We start from the raw sequence: 21,101 nt of genomic DNA, 5'->3' as shown, positions 1-21,101 counted from the left end.
ATTATAGATTGATCCAAACAATTTGTTTGTAAAATTTATTGATTTTTTCCTGCATCGCTGAAGGAGTAAACTGCTCACCTCTGTCAGTCCAAAGGAAATCATTCATCAAAATTTTTTTGGCTTTTACGAAATGATTTGATATTGGTCTGCAGCTTTATTGTTGAGTTTTTATTAATAATGTTTATGAATTGCTTTTCGAAACTTAATGGATTCCTCTATCTTTATGTAGGTTGTCAAACTTACTAAGACAAGATTATGCTTCTAGCAATCAATTTGTTTATGCATGCATTTATTGTTGCGAATCCTTGACCACTGTCAAAATCGGAAATTTAATTGATGCAATTGCAAATATTTTATGAAGAATACAAGTTTTTATGATTGCGAACCTGATACTGTAACATATTTTGCATTAGTAAAACATTGCAATATTTTCTGAATTTACAGTATATTATGAACAAGGGAAATAATAATATAATAATGCATTGATCTATTAATCAAAATAAACAAGAACAGAATATATTTGGTTTTTTTTTAATACTTCAGTGTGCCAAACAAGGTGCCCGTTGTGATTATGGTATATTTGTTTTTTTAACACTTCAGTGTGCCAAACAAGGTGCCCGTTGTGATTATGGTATATTTGTTGGAGCCAGTAGTACGAATTACAACACATTACCACAGATTGGTGGGAAAGCTGTGGCACTGAAGATGTATCTGAATGAAACTTTTACAACATTGAAACTAGATGATATATCTATATGGATGAAGGTAAGAATTTTTCATTGGACACTGTTTTGATAAATTTAGATGGAGTAAGAATGGGCTTTTTATAAATTCATAAAATACTCATGATTAAGATTTTAAGCTAGTATCCATGTTACTTTTATGCCATGCATAAAATACCAACATCTTTAAAAAAAAAAATCACAAACTTGTTGTTCATGATTTCAAAATTGTAGGGAAATATTATGAAGAATTTTGAATTTTGTGCTCCGGAAATGAGTTGTTCTTTGAAAGAAGAAAGTTTAAATATTTTAGTGGCCCTGTTTATGGATGCCATTCCTGATATGCCTGAATATATATATGTAAACATGTTTTAACTGATAAATACATAGAATACAAATTATCATGATAAAATAAATGATGTTAAATGTTTTCAGATGTGAAAAACTTTGTTTGAGACCAACTCCTTTTGCAAAATGTGGATATCCATGTATTTATAATTGAAGTCCATTATTTTTTCAGCATTTTGAACATTGGCCAAAGAATCTACCACTATGTTGTCATGCTGAAGGAACTCATACAGCTGCTGTTATACTACTATCAGAACTTTTTAAACGTCCAGTTCACATCTGCCATGTTGCCAGAAAAGAGGAAGTAAGTGGCCCTGTTTATGGATATTACTTAAATTATTTTTGTTCAGTTTATGTCTTAAAACCAATCCTGTTCTACAATGGTTTAAATAGCTTGTTTAATAAAAAAAAAATACATATTACATGAGAATGTTACTCAGAAAAACAGTATTGCAGTAGAGAGTACAACATAGAACAAACATGTGACTCGTACAAAAAAAAACAACAACAAGCAACTGGTGGTATAGATAGCCTAACTTGGTACAGCCACAAAATATGCTGGGGTTAAACCAGTTTTTAATGTGCATGGACACCTCAACATTTGGCTATCAGTATCTAGACCATATTAAGTCAAACTAAAACCCAAATTAAGAAACCTGCACAGTTGAGCTACCAACAGGATGACCTTTACTTTAGCTAGAAAATACAAAACAGAACAACATTTCGAAAGTCAGCTTCATTAGAACACATTCTAGCAGAAAATTTGATTTTTATCATGCATTTATAATGTCTCATTCTAGATCCTTGTTATAAGAGCAGCTAAAGAAAAAGGTTTGGCTGTCACATGTGAAGTAGCTCCTCATCACCTATTCTTGACAGCTGATGACCTTGATAACATTGGTCACCAAAGAGGTCAGGTGAAACCTCCACTATGTACCAAAGAAGACCAGCAAGCATTATGGGACAACCTTGAAATAATTGATTGCTTCGCTACAGATCATGGTAAGGCAAAAACAAACTTGTTTATTTGGATAGGCAAACATCCAGTTTAGCGGCCATTTGTCAAAGTTATTTTGTCAGTTAGAAAAGTTTTTTTATGTTTTACACTATACTTGATGACGGTTTTAGCTTGCTAGTGGTTGAACAAAAAGAAGATCGCTTCGAAGAATAATACTGGTGAAAAAATAATTTGCCCAATTTATGGTGAAAAAAAGTTGGGGTCCACCCTTAAAAATTAGCATTGGTCGGTACACTCAGTAAACACAATTTTTTGTTTTGTTTTTTTTGGCTAAGCTTTATTATTATGATCTTTATATACCGTATAGCGGGTTATTTTCGCGGGGTGTTTATTTTCGCTTATTTTGGCGGATAAAGGATAGTCGCGAAAATAAATTCCTCTAAAATTTATGCATACGTACGATACTTTCTAATAGCTGGAGCATTTTGTAAACGATGTATTTTTTCGTTCGGCGGGTCAATAACGGTTTATGTTAGTTTTAACTTCATAAATGCCAAAGGGCATTTGTTGCCCCTAAATCGCGAAATTTTACACCCGCAAAAAAAACCAATTATACGGTATTCTTTTTGTGGACTACAGAATGTTGAGTGTGAATTACCATATTTGTGAAGAAACCCATTTTATTAAAAAAAAAAAAAAAACACTTAGTTGCAAAAAAGTCTCTGTTTTCCAAATAAAATCATGTATCTAATGATTTTTTGTTTCCTTGAATGTTAATACATAATTGCTTATTTACAAATTATTTTAGGCTTTGTAATGGATATTGGCCTTGATACCAGAAGTCATTTACTTTCAGTTGTTAAAGAGAGTTGATTATTGATTATTTCAGCCCCACATACAGTAGAAGAGAAGGATGGAGCCAAGCCACCTCCTGGATATCCAGGTTTAGAGACCATGTTACCTATGTTGTTAACAGCTGTTAACCAAGGGAGACTAACTTTAGATGTAAGTTCCTGAGAAGACGGCAGTATGTCTCATTAAAGATTTTAACATCTCATGGAATCTTGAAATGATTTGTGATGATATTTATACTATGATAGGATTTTTGTTAAATATGTTTTGTCTCGCCTCAAAGAAATTTGACAAAGGCAAGAAAGGTGTTGCTTTTCCAGCAACGTCAACAGTTGTTAAGTTTTCTACCTAAGTCAGTTTTGATTGAAACTACTTGTGATAGATCAGTGATATTTCCTATAAAGTTGCATTACTATTAGTGCATTTAGTTTGACAATGTTTTTAATAAGCATTGCATACAAATACATTTAACGTTATGGTGTTTTTTTTCTTTAAAAACAAGAAAAAGGCACTGAAGTTGAGATTTATTGTGATATAAGCTATTAAAGTGGATTATAACCAACCTTTGTAACTTTCCTCTAGATGATCATCACATGTATTGTACATATCAGACATGCCAGCTTTCTTGATTGATGAGTGATTTTCTATAGGAGAGGTGTTGACCTGACTCTTGAAATCCTCCATTTTATAATATGAATACCTCAAAACAGACATTCAAAGGAGTTAAAACAGCATTTAAACGCATATATACTTTTTCAAACCATAAAAATGTATTAGATTGGAAACACTTATGACATAGATTAGGTCCATTTGAGCTTAAAACTGTCCTTAAAAATAGCTTAAAACCCCGCATGGAAATTTTTAAAAGCCGAGGAGTATGACTAGTTTGTGTATTTTTGCAGGACATAGTTAGCAGACTACACACTAATCCCAGAAGAATATTCAATCTACCAGAACAGCCTGACACATACATAGAAGTTGATATGGAAAGTAAATGGATCATTCCAGAAAGTATGAAATTCACAAAATCAAAATGGACACCCTTTGCTGGCAAACATGTGGTTGGAAAAGTCCGACGTGTCATGCTTAGGGGAGAAGTGGCATACATAGATGGTGAGGTATGCCAAAGTCAGTTTGATAGCTATGTCATTTTGAAATTTATGAATATCAAACAATAATATAAACCGACTCATAATTTATATTTTATGTATCAGTATATTGGTTGTCTTGGACATGTTCATTAATCAGAAAAAATTTGTTCAATAATCATTAAAGTCTGAAATGGGGACCATATTTTGGGGTTTGGGACTTGTCAAAATAATAATTTTTATGAGGGGACTGGCTCACTAAAGGTTCATACAGATATACTATTATTAAGGTAAAATTTGATGATGAAAAAGCAGAAATACTGAATTGTTTATAACCCATTTTAAAACTAAATAGGACAAGACATTTTTTTTGTTTACAAATAATTGTGCAGATCATTCAAAATGAAAAATATGCAGTTTTTTTATCCATTCATGAGTACCAACATGGCGCTGATGCCATTACAGATTTATTGACCAGATGAAATAAAGGACATATCAATAATACATTTTATGATACTTTATTTGCCATCTTTTATTAAATCAAGCATTTTGCTACATCTTATATTGTTAAGTCAAGAAGTCTTTTTTAACAGTTTATTTGTCTCGTTTAATTGAATAGAGGATGTTTTTTAAGACATTTTGATATTATATTTGCAAGACTTTTTATCCAGTATTTTGTTGAGATATTTTTATGATATTTCATTTGCTAGGTTGTTTTGAATCCAGGATTTGGTTGTGATATCAAAAGCTACAAACATTTCCCAAGCCAGGTACAGAGTGATCAGTTACAAGTACAGATACCACCCGGAACTTATGGAGGATCTGCCCCATCATCAGAGCCATCCAGTCCTAGAAAGATCTTACAAGGAGCTTCGTATGATAGATTGACTAATAAACCAGTCAAAGTAGAAAGTTACACTTCCTATGGTAAGCTTTTGTATATATTAATTGGTTTCCTTATTTGATTCCTGAAGTTTATCATGGGATGTTTGTTATAATACAAAAGATCAATTGAAGTGCTTTTAATTATTGAAAAGTGATTTTTCAGTTTCATAATAAGTTTTCATTTTGAGCTTCTGTATTGTAATAATTAAAACTTTAAGTTGCTAACATATTTTACAAATAACAAGGGTTGTCTCCCTTACTTGATTATACATTGGTCTTGATGAATCATCCAACTATGGATATTTTTAAGCATTAAATTGTTCTTACACGAGTAAAAAACCTAAAAGATGTGGAAATTTTGTTCTTACAATATTGATAACCCTAAAAGATGTGGGGATTTTTTCTTACAATACTGATAAAACTAAAAGATTGGAAACTAAATTCTCCATATTTAATGTTATTGAAAATTGCATAGGAATTAAGAAAAAGTGGACATTTTTTTAGTTAGAAATTGGCTTAATGCTACAATTTCAGTTTAGTGAAGTTAGAACAGTTTGAGATATGGCTTCCTTAACTGTGTTACTAAGTGATCAGTATATCTAATTTCAGACATCCCTTTTGACTATGGTAAATTTATGATATTGTATCATACCTTGTATTCATATTGTCACCTGTATCTTCATTGAGGGAATTTTAACTAATTTCATACATAATTCATCATATACTTTAGTTTTAATCTAAATGCTTGTGGGATTTTGGAGATATCATACTTTATTCTGTCCCTTATTTAGAATTTTCAATATGAAAATAAATTTAGGATCATGTGTTAAAAATCTTGTCTTCTGGTGACAAATGAAGAAAAGTTCAATTAATGTTAAGTTTTAAAGAACACCGACAACTGTTAGATATCTTGTGACAAACACTTTTTATTCATTTATTAAATTTTTTAATATTATTTTTCCTCTTTTGAGAATTGGTTGAAATAAATACATTTATTTATGTTTTATTGGTTCTGTCAAAGCATGTGCTTGAATTCTCAACCTTATTTTGAAAAAAACTTTGTCAAATGTAAATGTTTTAATATCGAACAAATGCTTTAAGTAACATTGATTTTATTACCTGCATGTATATTAATATAGTTCTAACAAAGCAACTGGTAGCTTGGGAATTGTTACAAGTCTCATATTAAAAGATGTTAGTTCTTTAAAGTATAGTCGAGTTATAAAAAACTAACCTGAAGTTGTCTTCCAAGTTGCTACACATTCCTATCATTTTAATAAATTCAGTGATAAGTTTCAATAACTTCAATGCTAAAATTCAATAAATTCAATGATAAATTCATTAAATTCAAGTTCTTGGATGTTTATTAAAGTTTAAAATGACGTGTTATAAATTATATAACCCAAATAAGAAGTTGCGAGAAGTAGATTTAGGCCACTGATTGTTTCCAATGGTAAGGAATTGTAAACCTTTATGACAATCTTCCTATCTGAAACTATTTGGCTAGTTTAAAACCCTCTACAATTATCCAAAAGAATTGTAGGTTTAAATTTTTTTTTCAAATGATGCCACTGACCAGCCAACATTTCAGATCAGTCAATAGATATGGAAACTTGTAGAAAATATAAATCAGTCTTTCCCTTGAGAAAGACTTAACCGATTGAAAACAGCTATGATTGAATAGTTTCTGAAGTAAAGACTGTCTCAATATAAAACATGGCTGGCAAGTGATTAATTAACATTCATTGTTCGATTAAAATCTGAAGGATAATTATTTGGTAGGAAATATGATAGCATTAAGACCATACAACTGTGTATGTATTTATAGATTATCGTTGGTCATCTCAACGAGATTGATTTTCTCGCTTGAGCCGGTACGGCGAAAGTGAGAAAAGCGATCGAGTTGAGATGACCAATGATAATCTGTTTATCGCTATTTTACCTATGACGACGTTGTTAATTTCATTGACAACGGCACGTGCGCCATTAGTTTCTAGCAATAATATTTCATATCACTCTACTGTGCTGAGAAAGGAAATTATCAGTCAATAAGATCAAAGGAAAATTTCTTAAAATAGCAATAAACATGCTTACAAATATTTTGGCTCATTATTCTTGTACACTTTTATGTTAATTAAACTCTTTTTGAAACAAAGTCCATAATTTTACAGTCTTTCCTAGTGGAGATGAACACACAAAAGGTAATACACTTTAGGTTTTATACATATTTTGATAATATATTTTATGTATAAATTAAAAATATTATTAGCGGCTTTTAATTCATATTTGTAAACATGTAGTTGTAATTGTGTTGTATGCCTCAATATATGTAGTTACTATATTTTGAAAAAACTAACAGCATTAAAAGGTAGGGTTTGAAATTAGCAGTTGCCCACTCACTAATTGCGAGTGCTTTATAATGTGGGCTCATATATATATATATTTTTCTGCGCTCTTTAAGATTTACTGTGGGCCCACAAATCTTTTTTACTAAGGGCCCACATTGCTCCTTGAAAATAGAATAAAGTTCAAAACATGAAAGGGCTGTTTACATGGTTTTAGTTATAGTCCAGTGAATGTACAGAGTTTGTGTCATGATTTGATACACCATATTCAGTCTTTTTAACTTGTACAAAATAAGTGGATGGTCATCTGTAACATTATTATGGTTGTTTTAAAATATTACAGTATAATTTGACTTAATTTGCATGAAAATATACTGTATATTCAGAAATTTTTGCAATGTTTTTAATTATTGCAAAAATTAAGCTGGAAAAGGTATCACAAAAAATGAAGAAAAAATCGCAATACTCAATGCATGCAAAAAAAAATCACTTGCAATTTCCCTGATAACCAGTTCAACTTTCAGCCAATAGAAACATAAACTGTTTGCTAGTTAAAATATCAAGTCTACATCAGATCAATGTTGGCTTTAATCTAAAAGTATGAGGAAGCCAAAAGAGAGAGAGAGAGAGCAGAACCAAGGTGGCAATACAACTCCAATAAAAACACAGCAAAAAAGACAAACAACAATAACAAACATTCCTCATAAAACTAAAGTTATATCATTAATGGCTTGGTTTCCAGTTTCTTAATGATATTGTTGACAAATATGGATAAGGAAACATTGCACGGATTTGCTTTTAAGGGGTTTTCAGAAATAATTGTGAAGCAGGTGGAAATTGATTTCAAATAGAACTTTATCAATGATGGTTATTACCAAAGATGAGCCGTATGAAATTAAGGAAATAATGAACATTTATGAATGATATAATAGAAATGAAAGTGCTTCTAACACCCTATACATTAATTGTTAATCAGGCTTTAGTCTTTTGGCAAACTGTATATATAAAAACTGTTAAGCTTCCTTGTGCGTCTGTCATATATTCTTTATTTTCCAAATAACAGTTTAAATAAAATCATGAATGCATGATATATATAGATTCTACCACTGCATCGAGTGTGATACGATATTTATCCACTTGAGACAGTTAAATATTTAAAATTTAACTGTCGAGAGTGGATAAATATGGTATTACACGAGATTTGGTGGTGGAATCTGTTTCTCTAATGATTTTCAAACAATATGCAGGCAAAATCATTCCGTCTTTTCGAATGATCTGCAAAAAGATGTGTTCTTTCTATGTGACGTCATCGGGCATGGTCGCCTTTTTTCATGCCGTTACAATAGGAAATTCAGAGGAAAGCAAGTAAATTCGACGTCATAATCGGATTTTAACCAATGAAGAACTGAGATCAAAGGAACCACACGTTAATTAAATTTTTTTTATACAATGGGTGCAGAAAGGGATAAATTGACGAAGAATTAGAGAAACTTATATTAGAAATATCTTGCATGTTTAGATATATTAATTCAAAGTAGTTGATTCGCTTTATCAGATAACACCATCTTGCATATTTTAGTTATTTGCTTAAATTTCTCCTGCATACTGCACAAAATCAATTCATATTTCTAGTCTGATACGACTCTGAAATTCATAATATTGGATAAATGCATAGTCAGCATAACAGATGATTTTTCCTGGAATGAATTAACCACACTGTTAATATTGACTTAAAAGACAAAGGAAACTGAATAAGTGACATGATTAAACAATTTACAATAACATACTTAGACCGGTTTGGACGAAGTTATATGATAATCATACTTTTATTTAAGAAAATTGGCTTTCAACAAATTTTTATTATTGTTTGTTTATGTTTCCTTGTTTTGATGACATTCAGTTTCACATTCATGCATTTTTTCCGTAGAGTGCTTATATTCTTATCTCATTGTTCAATGATGTCATTTACACCGATTGACGATATGAAAAGCATATGATGTGGTAGTAAAATGGGAACAGCCCTAGCAAATCATAATGTTACCGTCAGCTGACATATGCTACAATTTATTCATATTTTACCACGGATGTGTTCTCAAAGTGTTTTGAAGAACTTCATATTAGAATGTACATAAATATTTCTTATATATTTATGGAAGCTATCAAAAAATTCAGTATTATGTTAAATGTAAAAATGGTTGTTCCGCAGTATAAATGTTTGAATTGTTTCTGCCATATTATGATTTGTAAACAAATCAGTGACTTATAGTTGCTTACACCCACGTTATTTGGCCTCTGGTGGACAGTTGTCTCATGGCAATTATATTACATCTCCTTTCTTTTTATAAAGGGAGATAACTCCATTGTTTATTATTATTTATTTTATAGCTAGTGGATATGATAGTAGCAGGGAAAGAGAGATTGGTATGATAACACCGCCACAGGCACAGCTATCTACCATTTTACAACCTGTAGGGCTGCCACACTATACTCATGGTGTTACTGGTCATCATGTCTTGACAGTAAAAGCATTCCAAAAGGAACAGGTAATTATCTCCCTTGAATATGGGAAATCTTTATATCCCATAGGGAATTACTAAACACCACATTGGTCTGTTAGTCAATCTGTAATTTTCCTTACATATTACTTAGCTTCTGTATTAGGATTGATTTGATAATTTTAAGAGAGTTTTCAGATTGTACAATATCTGTTATGGGATGGGGTATGTCATATGCTTGCTGAAAGTCGAAAGTTCACCTACACAGAAAAATAAATGCCTTATAATTGTAGAACTGTAAAGAAATTGTGTAAAACAAACAGTTGCACACAAATTGTTGCTTCAAGCCAGATGTCATGAGAGCAGTTATGGTCGGAAAGTTAATGTTGTCCAATAATATTGTGTCTATCACATTTAGAAATGTGATGGCCTTCATTTACTTTAGGGGATCCTGTACTTTAGGGTAAGGATTTGTAAGGTTTATAATTAGGTTAGATTATGATACATGGTTAGCAGAGGTCCTCAAAAGTGGTCCAAAGGTTTTGACCATCAAAATTTTGCAAAGGACAAACGCAATTTTGGTATTTGCAATAGAAATATAAGTGATGACCAACAGATTTTCTTGAAGCACCACCAGGGAAAAACAGATTTCAAGAGCTAGTGGTCAGGGTTAGGGTTAGTTTAGTATAGCCCTATATGGTCTTGGTCCCCTGAGGTAAATGAAGGCCATTGTGATTCGTGGTCAGTTATGTTGTTTACTTTATTTACAGCTTCATCACTTATTTAACTTGGCACATCAGTTTAGATTGGCAGTGATCAGAGACAAATCATTAGATTTTATACTCAAGGTATGTATGCATATTATTTATTGTTAAAACCAGCGGTCACTACAAATAATTTGTTATTTCTTAAATATGTTGTCAGAGGTCATTTTACACTGTCTTCCTTTTCTGAACTATACCAACATCTCTAGGTATCCAGAATGAACAGAATATCTTATTTTTATGCCCCCGCCATGGCGGAGGGGGCATTAAGTTTTACCCTTGTCCGTCTGTACGTCTTTACGTCCGTCCATCCGTCCGTACATTCCAAAGTTGGTTTCCGTTTTCTATAAGTTTGCCTCAACCAAATGTTATGAAACTTATACACAATGCTTATTACCACATAATACAGATCTAATTCGAAATTGGGTGGCATCACTTTTACCGTTCTTGAGTTATGCCTCTTTATAAACATGCTTATTACCACAAAATACAGATCAAGTTTCAATTTTGGTGGTGTCACATTTACCGTTCTAAAGTTATGCCTGTTTACAAATGGAAAAATTGCTGAATTTAGTTTTTGTTCTCTAACTTAGTTAGCCTCAACTAAATGTTATGAGACTTATACACAATACTTATTACCAAAAAACTCAGATCAAATACAAATTTGGGTAGCATCACTTTTACCGTTCTTCAGTTATTTTTATACGCCCGTTTACGGGACGTATTATGGTATACCGTTGTCCGTCTGTCCATCCGTCGTCAACATGTCGGACATTTACTCAAAAATGCTTTCACCAATTTGCATAAAACTTTGGTGAATTGTTCATATCTATTGACGTGAGCTCCCTTTCGTTTTTTATAAAATTTAGATTTTATGTTTCCGAGTTATGGGGTTTTATTCATTAAAAAAAGGGGGAAATTCCAGTTTTCGGACAATAAGTCAAGAATGCTTTCACCAACTTGCAAGAAATTGTGGTGAATTGTTTATATCTATTGACATGAGCTCCCTTTCGATTTTTATAAATTTTAGATTTTACCTTTCTGAGTTACAGGGTTTTATTCATAAAAAAAGGGGCGATTTTCCAGTTTTCGGACAAAAACTCAAAAATGCTTTCAGCAATTCTTATGAAACTTTGGTGAATTGTTTGTATGTATTGATGTAAGCTTCTTTTAGAATTTTATAAATTTTACATTTTACGTTTCTGAGTTATGGGGTTTTATTCATTAAAAGAAGGGGTGATTTTCCAGTTTTCAGACAATAACTCAAAAATGCTGTCACCAATTCTCGGGAAACTTTGGTGAATTGTTTATATCTATTGATGTAAGCTCCCTTTTTATTTTCATAAATTTCTAATATGACATTGAGAATTATTTGAACTTTATTTGTTTATAGTCTGACAACAGATATACTAAGTATTGCACAACAGCAAGAAATCTTTAATTGAATATAAATTCAATTCATATAACTAATTTCAAGTTCTTTGACTACATTTATTCAGAAACCTATAATATGTCAAATATTTAATTACAATCCAAATTCAGACCTGAATCAAGCTTGAATATTGTGTCTATTTTTGCCCTAACTGTTCAGGGTTGGACCTCTGCAGGCGTATCTAGCTGCGCTCAACGAAGCAGTTTATTTTCATTTATATTTTCCATGCCTTCCCATTTGTTAAACAAACTTTTCCATAACAGTTGTTAAGGTCAAGGAACAGTAAATGGGCTATATCACAGATTTTGGTAAAATTTGGCATACAACTTTGGCTCGTTGAATGATATCTGAAAATCGAAAAAATAATGCCTTTATCTCTTTTATTTTCTTAAATATTACTGATTGAATTCTTTCAAAATAGGTGAACATTCGTATAGGAAGCACATAAAATTGACGAAAAACATTCATAAATATCTCTTTAAAATCATCAAATTTCCAATTTTTAATACATAGATTTTTCTTAAGAAACTTAATGTTGTTAATAAATAAATTTTCGTTTTAACAATATAAAATACATCGACCTTGTTTTTTGTGAATTGACCAATCTGTTACCTAGTTGGTAGTGAAAAACGTCAAAAATCGACGTTTTACGGCCTACAAGGCTATGACGTTACGATTGTTTCGACTAGATATTGGTGAACAGGAAGACAATAAATAATTCATTAGCAGTACATTTCTGAAAATTTACATAAGATTTAGGATTTTCTTTTACAAGAAAGTCCATGTACACTTGTTTTATATTAAAACTTACATGACTTAACCATTTACAGCTCTTTTTATAATGCTAGCAAGACAAAGGTTTGTTTGGCTTGCTTGCTTTGTTTGTATCAATGTTTGCTCAAGCATTGTAATTAAGATTGACATCTGCAAACAATATAAGTAGGCGGAGTTAAATCTGTGTAAAGGTAAATTTGATTATTTGATAATGTCCAATCAAAGGAGTAGGGGCATTAAGGCCCAGTTTTGGCCCAAGAAAATAAAATATTTGACAACTATTTCAAATTTGCACATATTGTTTAGAAATGCATAGAGTCAGGAAATATGAATGAAAAACATAAGAATTTTTATCTGATGACGTCACAATTACGTCATAATATGTACCGTTTTCATGAAAACGATGAAAAATACAGAATTTATGCAGTTTCCATCTTTATTTCCATTGCGGAAACATCGTGCGCAGCCAAGAAACAACAAAATAATTTAAGAGAAGCTTTATTATAACTACTGACATAATCTCACCAAATATAAAGTTGTTTCTTGTGTGCGCACATACTTTGCCAATCTAAAATATACTTAAAATTTGATGAAAAACAAGGAAAATCAAGAAATTTTACAAAAGATACTGATTTCGTCATGGTTTGTTGCCATGGTAACTCGTTAAACCTGAACTTTGTTTTTATTTTCTGAATACCTGGTACCTTAGTCTAGTTATGACAAATTTCAGAATATGTATGATAACTTTTAAATTTGCAGTAATATTTGGGCCAAATAAGGGCCTTATTGCCCCTACTCCCTTAAATATAATGTATACAAGTTTAAATCCTCCTTTTTATACGCCTGTTTACGGGACGAATTATGGTATACCTCTGTCCGTTTGTCCGTCCGTCGTCAACATGTCACACATTAACTCAAAAACGCTTTACCCAATTTGCATAAAACTTTGGTGAATTGTTTATAACTATAGACGTGAGCTCCCTTTCGTTTTTCATAAATTTTAGATTTTACGTTTCCGAGAAATGGGGTTTTATTCATTAAAAAAGGGGGGTTTTCCAGTTTTCGGACAAAAACTCAAAAATGCTTTCTCCAATTTGCAAGAAACTTTGGTCAATTGTTTTTATCTATTGACATGAGCTCCCTTTTGATTTTTATAAAGTTTAGATTTCGCGTTTCTGAGTTATGGGGTTTTATTCATTAAAAAAAGGGGGATTTTCCAGTTTTCGGACAATAACTCAAAAATACTTTCAGCAGTTCTCATGAAACTTTGGTGAATTGTTAATATCCATTGATGTAAGCTCCCTTTTGATTTTTAGAAGTTTTATATTTTACGTTTCCGAGTTATGAGGTTTTATTCATTAAAAAAAGGGGGATTTTCCAGTTTTCGGACAATGCCTTTAAAGTGCTTTGAGCAGTTTTCATTAAACTTTGGTGCCTGGTTTATATCTATTAAGATAACCTCCCTTTAGTTTTTCATAAATTTCTGATATGACATTGAGAAGTTATTTAATTGTTTATACGGATTACTAACGGTCAAGTCTTTATATATGGATGAATAACCAACAACTAGGAAATGATCCAAACAATAAGGAAATACTTCAAACTAAACATTTTTTTAAAAAGACATATGAAGACTATGGGATGGCTGCGTTAAGTTTTTGGGCAAAGTGAAATAAAAATATTATATAGTTAAGCCTTTTTTATTGAAAATCACATATTGCAATAATTATTTGAACACCAATTTTTCGTGGTCCGACAGTTGATCATGGTTGTGAAGTGATAATGGTATAGTTCCGAATTTGCACAGAAAGAAAAAAAAATGTCAAGATTAAACTAGTATTTTATTTCATTGCATTAGATTTATTCCAGGTAATTTCATAACTTTTCTCCACATCTTTTTTTTTTAAATAGTGTGAATTTTTATTTCCACAGGGTAAGGTAATGGCCTCCATGTTTTATGAAGTTAGTACAAGAACAAGTTGTTCCTTCTCTGCAGCTATGCAGCGACTTGGTGGAACAGTTGTCTACCTTGATGATGCACATTCTTCTGCACAAAAGGGGGAGACACTGGAGGGTAAGTAACAAGATACATTATTGCCTGAACATATTATAAACCATGGTCCTAATCATATACTCAAGTTTCTATGTTCAGTTCTAATAATGAACATTTCCAGTTGGAAATTTCTTGAAAAGTATTGAACTATTTCCTTTAGAATGTTAACTGCTTTTTTCACATCTTTTGTGTTTTATCTTTTTATGTCCCCGCTGTAGCGGAGGGGGCATTAAGTTTTACCCTTATCCGTCTGTACGTTCCTACAGACATCCATCCGTCCGTACATCCCAAAGTTGGTTTCCGTTCTCTAACTTAAGTTAGCCTCTATCAAATGTTATGAAACTTATACACAATGCTTATTACCACAAAAGACAGATCAAGTTTGAATTTTGGGGGTGTCACTTTTATTGTTCTAGAGTTATGCCCCTTTACAAATGGAAAAATTGCTTAATTTTTCGTTTCCATTCTTTAACTTGAGTTTGCCTCAACCAAATGTTATGAAACTTATAAACAATACTTATTACCACAAAAATCAGATCAAGTACAAATTTGGGTAGCGTCACTTTTACCGTTCTTCAGTTATGTCCCTTTATAACTTTAAATGATATGAAAGCGGGGGCATCATCTGTGTCCCATGGACACATTCCCCATTTATGTAGTGTTGTTTGATAAATTAAATTTAGTTGATTTAAAATAAGTCAGGGGTCTTGCATCATCTGACATTGCATTTGTAGAATAGTAGAATTCATTTGGTCTAGATTTTAAATGAAATCAGCAAATTTTGAGGCAGGAATACAATTCATTTTTAAAAATTTTCATTTAACTGAAAAAATTAAATGAGATTTTATCTCAATATATCAATATTTTTAGAAACACAATTATATGTTAGGGATTCAAACAAAAATTAAACTTGCCTTTGTAGAGGGAGATAACTCTGATAATTTTAATTTTATTACAGAATGCACAGTAATTATTTCTTTTCTTTTGTAATTGAGCATGAAAAAGAGTTTTTTTTTTTAAATTTTAATTATCTCTAACCATATATTCTCATATTTTATTTCAAAATTTTGTCTTTCAGTTTTCTTTTTATTTTTGCGGTCGTATATTGGTATGACATTGGCGTCGTCCGAAGACACATTGGTTTTCGCACTCTAACTTTAGTTTAAGTGAATGGATCTCTATGAAATTTTACCATAAGGTTCAATACCACAAAAGGAAGGTTGGGATTGATTTTGGGGGTTATGGTACCAACAGTTAAGGAATTAGGGGCCAAAAATAAGCATTTTTGTAACTTCTAGACATAACTTGTGTGTTAGTGTATTGATCTCTCTGACATTGTACCAAAAGGTTCCATATCACAAAGGGAATGCTAGGATTGATTTTGGGGGTAATTGCCTCAAAATATTAGGAATTAGGGGCCAAAAAAGGGGCAAAAAATAAGCATTTTTCTAGTTTCATGACAATAACTTGTGTGTAAGTGTATGGATCTTTCTGAAATTGTACTACCAGGTTCCATATCACAAAGGGAAAGCTGGAATTGAGTTTGGGGGTAATTGCCCAAAACGTTGAGCAAAAAGGGGCCAAAAATAAGCATTTTTCTAGTTTCCAGACAATAACTTGTGTTCAAGTGTATGGATCTCTCTGAAATTGTACCACAAGGTTCCATATCACACAGGGAATGCTGGGATTGATTTTGGGGGTAATTGCCTCAAAATTTTAGGAATTAGGGGCCAAAAAAGGGGCAAAAAACAAGCATTTTTCTAGTTTCATGACAATAACTTGTGTGTTAGTGTTTGGATATTTCTGAAATTGTACTACAAGGTTCCATATCACAAAGGGAAAGCTGGAATTGAGTTTGGGGGTAATTGCCCGAAACGTTTAGGAATTGGGGGCCAAAAAGGAGCCAAAAAACACATTATCTAGTTTCCAGACAATAACTTGTGTTCAAGTGTATGGATCTCTCTGAAATTGTACTGCAAGGTACCATACCACAAAGGGAAGGCTGGGATTGAGTTTGGGGGTGATGAATCATAAGGGGGTTCAAAAAATTTGGGGGGGGGGGAGTTTTCCTTTTTTTTCTTTTTTTCCTTTTTTTTTCTTTTAAAATTTTCCATTTTAAGTTGGTTATTTATATTTAAAAGCAAATAATAATGATATGGTAGGAGATACACACCAAACAGGATGTGTAAATTATTATATAATAAGTATTGTGCAATAGCAAGAAATTTTCAATTGCACAGTATTGCACAATAGCAAGAAATCTTCAATTGCACAGTATTGCGCAATAGCAAGAAATCTTCAATTGCACAGTATTGCGCAATAGCAAGAAATATCCAATAGCACAATATTGTGCAATAGCAAGAAATTGTCAATTGTACAGTATTGCGCAATAGCAAGAAATATTTAATTGCACAGTATTGTGCAAAAGAAGATACTTCGTATAAATTGCTTATTTCTTGACCAATTTCAATGGGGTTTTATTCTTGAATTCTTGGGGTTCTTTAATATGCTGAATCTAACCGTGTATTAAGTTTTTTGGATTTTGGGCCCCGTTTTTAAATTGGTCCACATTGAGGTCCAAAGGGTCCAAAATTAAACTTTTGAAAAATTGAATTATTGGGGTTCTTTGATATGTTGAATCTAACCGTGTATTTAGATTCTTAATTTTTGGTTCCATTTTCAAATTGGTCTACATTTAGGTCCAAAGGGTCCAAAATTAAACTAAGTTTGATTTTAACAAAAATTGAATTCTTTGGGTTCTTTGATATGCTGAATCTAAACATGTATTTAGATTTTTGATTATGGGCCCAGTTTTCAAGTTGGTCCAAATTGGGGTCCAAAATTAAACTTTGTTTGATTTCAACAAAAATTGAATATATGGGGTTCTTTGATATGCTGAATCTAACTATGTATTTAGATTTTTGATTTTTGGGCCCCATTATCAACTTTGTCCACATTGAGGTCAAAAGGGTCCAAAATTAAACTTTGTTTGATTTCATCAAAAATTGAATTCTTGGGGTTCTTTGATATGCTGAATCTAACCATGTATTTAGATTTTGGATATTGGACCATAATAGGTGAATGTCCAATTTTAAATTTTTAAGTTCTTAGACCACATTCATTCTGTGTCAGAAACCTATGCTGTGTCAAATATTTAATCACAATCCAAATTCAGAGCTGTATCAAGCTTGAATGTTGTGTCCATACTTGCCCCAACTGTTCAGGGTTCGACCTCTGCGGTCGTATCAAGCTGCGCCCTGCGGAGCATTTTATATTCACATAATACTGCTTTCTGAAAATAGCTTGATTTTCCCACATTTTGGCAGAATATGAACAAACTCTGTCATGTTTGATTATACCTTTCTACTAGTTAAGTTTCCTGAAACAAATTCTAGCTGTACCTTCCTCTAAGCAGATTGACTTAATTTGTACCAAAAATCTGGTATCCAAAATCTGTAAGCTCTGTAATGACGGATAGAGCACCAGTAATTAACAAGAACTAGTTGTTTAAGGTAGCACTACAGTCTAACAATGATTTTTTGAAGATATTTTTTCTATCACATAATTTTGAAGTAAGTATTATTCTGCACAGTTTGTAAAAATCCCAAAGTCATTATCATATCACAACAGGGAGTAAATTGATAATGATCTTATGTAAATAAAAGCACATGTAATTAATCTAAATATATAGGCATTTGGGAGGGGCTAATATGTCAATCATTAGCCTGGCATCCCGGCCCGATCTAGCTGCGCGTCGCTAGTCAATCATCTGTTGATACCAGTGTCCAGCTGTTAATCCCTGACCACAAGATAAATATCTCATTGCATTGCAACAAAACTCATTTATAAAACATGGAAGTTTAGAACAGAGAAAAAGAAAAAGATATGAATAGGAAAAAATTAAAGGGAAAAAATCTACCAAAATGAAAAAAAACTATGGAAAATAGTGTGAAAGTATCTTTGAAAGCCTCTGACTGCCTGCATAAATTTCTCGTCTTTGGTCTTCTACATTTAAAAATAATTTTAGGCATTTTAACTAATTTTAAGTTTATGTGAAATTTTTTAATTCCATGAAACTCATAAATCATGTTGGACAGTCTATTTTCAAGAAGGGGATGGTCTTGATCTTTTTATGGACATGTCTTTTAATGCACAATTTTAATATTTTAGCTAATTTCAGTCATCATCGTCATATTATATTTCTTTTTAAAATTCAAATGAAAATTATTCTTTATAGTGAGAATAATGATGTTAAATATTAATTATGATGCAGCTGGCCAATCCTGTTATTCTCTTATCTTAGACTGTCTGGACAGAGGCGGAGCTTTGTCTTTATTTAATTACTACATCACAGATGTTGGTCAAATCTGTGACGTCAAACTCCCGCCAAATGCCAAGTTAGTGTTATACAGTGCACACAAAATGCAAATTTTACAGCATTAGAGCATCAAAGACACAATGTGTGTGGTTCTATTGATAAAGTAATGGTGTCAGAACACTCCTGGTGTGTTCCCAGTGGAATTTTTGTATTTATGTGGCATTTATAGGGGTTCTTAAGAGGAAATTCAGTTTTAAGGTCATTTCTCAGAACAATTTTTCATGAGAATTGTAAGGAAAAAATGAAAATAGAAACTTTATGGGTACCCCCTTTGGCTTGACTTTGATATATGAGATTGAAGGGAGTATTTTCTACAATACCGTGTCCCAGTTTTTGGATAATTTGTTTCTAAATGAATTTATAGGTCTCCAAAGATGAAAGGTGAAACGAGGTTTGGCATCCAGCAGTAAAAATAATATATCTTATTACTGGAGGCATATATCAAAAATCTGAGACACGGTTTTGTAGATTGTGAATGGTTGATTAAAGGGATGAAAACAAATTTTTACTACCATTTGACCTGAATGTGCCATTTTCATCCAAGTTGGAAGACCACTTTTTTGGCAATTAATGAGCTATATTTTGAGATTAATCATACCAAAAATAAATTTATCTATAGATTAAGAAAGAGTTATATTTCAGCTTTAAAATGAGTTAAAGATTTTAAATTTCCATTGAGTAGTTTTGGAAAAATTAATCTTTAAAGACTGTTGGTTGGAGTCAGAAAATTCTGACTGTAGTGCTACCTTAAATCAGATAATGGATATAATTTGTATGTTTTTTGTAGATTCTGTGATGACAATGAGCGGTTACTCAGATGTAATAGTTATAAGACATCCAAAGCCTGGAGCAATAGCTGTAAGTTATAGATTTCAATTTACACTAAATATATTATAGGTTTTGGTTTTTCTTACCTGTAACAAAATTCACTAGAGCAAGCTCTTACTTGTATTTCTGTGCTGGCAGTGTCAATGCTAGACAGATCTCTGTGTGAAAAGTTTACATAAAAAACAATGTTTGAAAATTTTTTTTTTACATAGACACTGACTGTTTATCTTGAAACTGCAATTTTTGGATTGAGATTGATATGAAAAAGACATTTCCTACTTATTGCAAAAACTACAATATCAATATTAAATCTTTATATGAAATTAGTTATGTTGAGACTTAGGTATTCCATTATATACCCTTGGTCTTATTCTAAATATCACATGTTTCTATAGTACACATCCTAAAACTTTCATGAAAATCATGGCAAAAATATGTTGAACAAAATTCAAACACATTATAAATGTCACCTTGTTTTCCTTCAGTTGGCAGCTTGGCATTCTTGTAGTCCTGTTAATATATTTTCTTGTGACACCCCAACTTCTAAGAGGAGGGGTGGTTGTGTATGCACACATGTCTTGTCATTTTGTCCTTGATCTTAAGTTTTATGTCTGGATGATAATTAAAGTACCTCTTGACCAAATCTTTTAGAAAGTTTTAAGTATTTTTGGAAAATGACTTGGACTATGAAATACTGCTTAAATTCAATATTAATTGTTTTGTCATTTACCGTTAAGAGTTACTGCCCATTTGTTTTTTGGTTTATATATGATAATGATAAAAGGCTTGAGCAAATCTTTTTAGATTTTAACACAATGTTATAAAAAATAACATATAGGTTCTTTTTTATTTGAATTTTTGTAAATGTTTTAAAAGTTTTTTTTTAATTTTTTTTGCAAGAGGAGTATTTGTAACTACTAGATCACTTATTCTAGTTTCTCTTCAGTACCAGCTTCAATGTAACCCTGCTATAAATGTATTCTTGTATTTCTTCAGTCTGCAGCCCAGCTTTCAAGGAAGCCTGTTATAAATGCAGGTGATGGAGTAGGAGAACATCCGACACAAGCCTTACTGGACGTCTTCACAATCAGAGAAGAAATTGGTACATGTAATGGATTAACCGTAAGTCTTTTTAATCTTAAGTGCCAATCTGGCTAAGAATCAGGCAGTGGTGAAAAC

The 21,101-nt window shown here is 31.8% G+C and overlaps 1 protein-coding gene across 3 annotated transcripts in view; it reads left to right on the top strand.

The window, feature by feature from the left end:
- The window catches only part of LOC127719905 (CAD protein-like), a 106,907-nt gene that overhangs the window by 74,153 nt on the left and 11,653 nt on the right, over positions 1-21,101 (top strand). The window contains exons 29-40 of one of the 3 annotated variants that reach the window (XM_052226262.1): positions 601-765; positions 1,243-1,374; positions 1,871-2,072; positions 2,918-3,033; positions 3,783-3,998; positions 4,679-4,895; positions 7,025-7,054; positions 9,584-9,741; positions 10,464-10,541; positions 14,596-14,737; positions 19,882-19,952; positions 20,919-21,044. In XM_052226262.1, the coding sequence (XP_052082222.1) occupies positions 601-765; positions 1,243-1,374; positions 1,871-2,072; positions 2,918-3,033; positions 3,783-3,998; positions 4,679-4,895; positions 7,025-7,054; positions 9,584-9,741; positions 10,464-10,541; positions 14,596-14,737; positions 19,882-19,952; positions 20,919-21,044 (1,653 nt within the window). Of the gene's footprint in view, positions 1-543; positions 766-1,242; positions 1,375-1,870; positions 2,073-2,917; positions 3,034-3,782; positions 3,999-4,678; positions 4,896-7,024; positions 7,055-9,583; positions 9,742-10,463; positions 10,542-14,595; positions 14,738-19,881; positions 19,953-20,918; positions 21,045-21,101 lie in introns of all 3 variants that reach the window. The other 2 variants (XM_052226260.1, XM_052226261.1) reach the window with 2 other exon arrangements.

Source organism: Mytilus californianus, unplaced genomic scaffold (assembly GCF_021869535.1).
Source record: "Mytilus californianus isolate M0D057914Y unplaced genomic scaffold, xbMytCali1.0.p SCAF_11, whole genome shotgun sequence".
Taxonomy (NCBI): domain Eukaryota; kingdom Metazoa; phylum Mollusca; class Bivalvia; order Mytilida; family Mytilidae; genus Mytilus; species Mytilus californianus.
The sequence above is the reverse complement of the archived record's forward strand: the minus strand, read 5'-3'. Positions and strand labels throughout refer to the sequence as shown.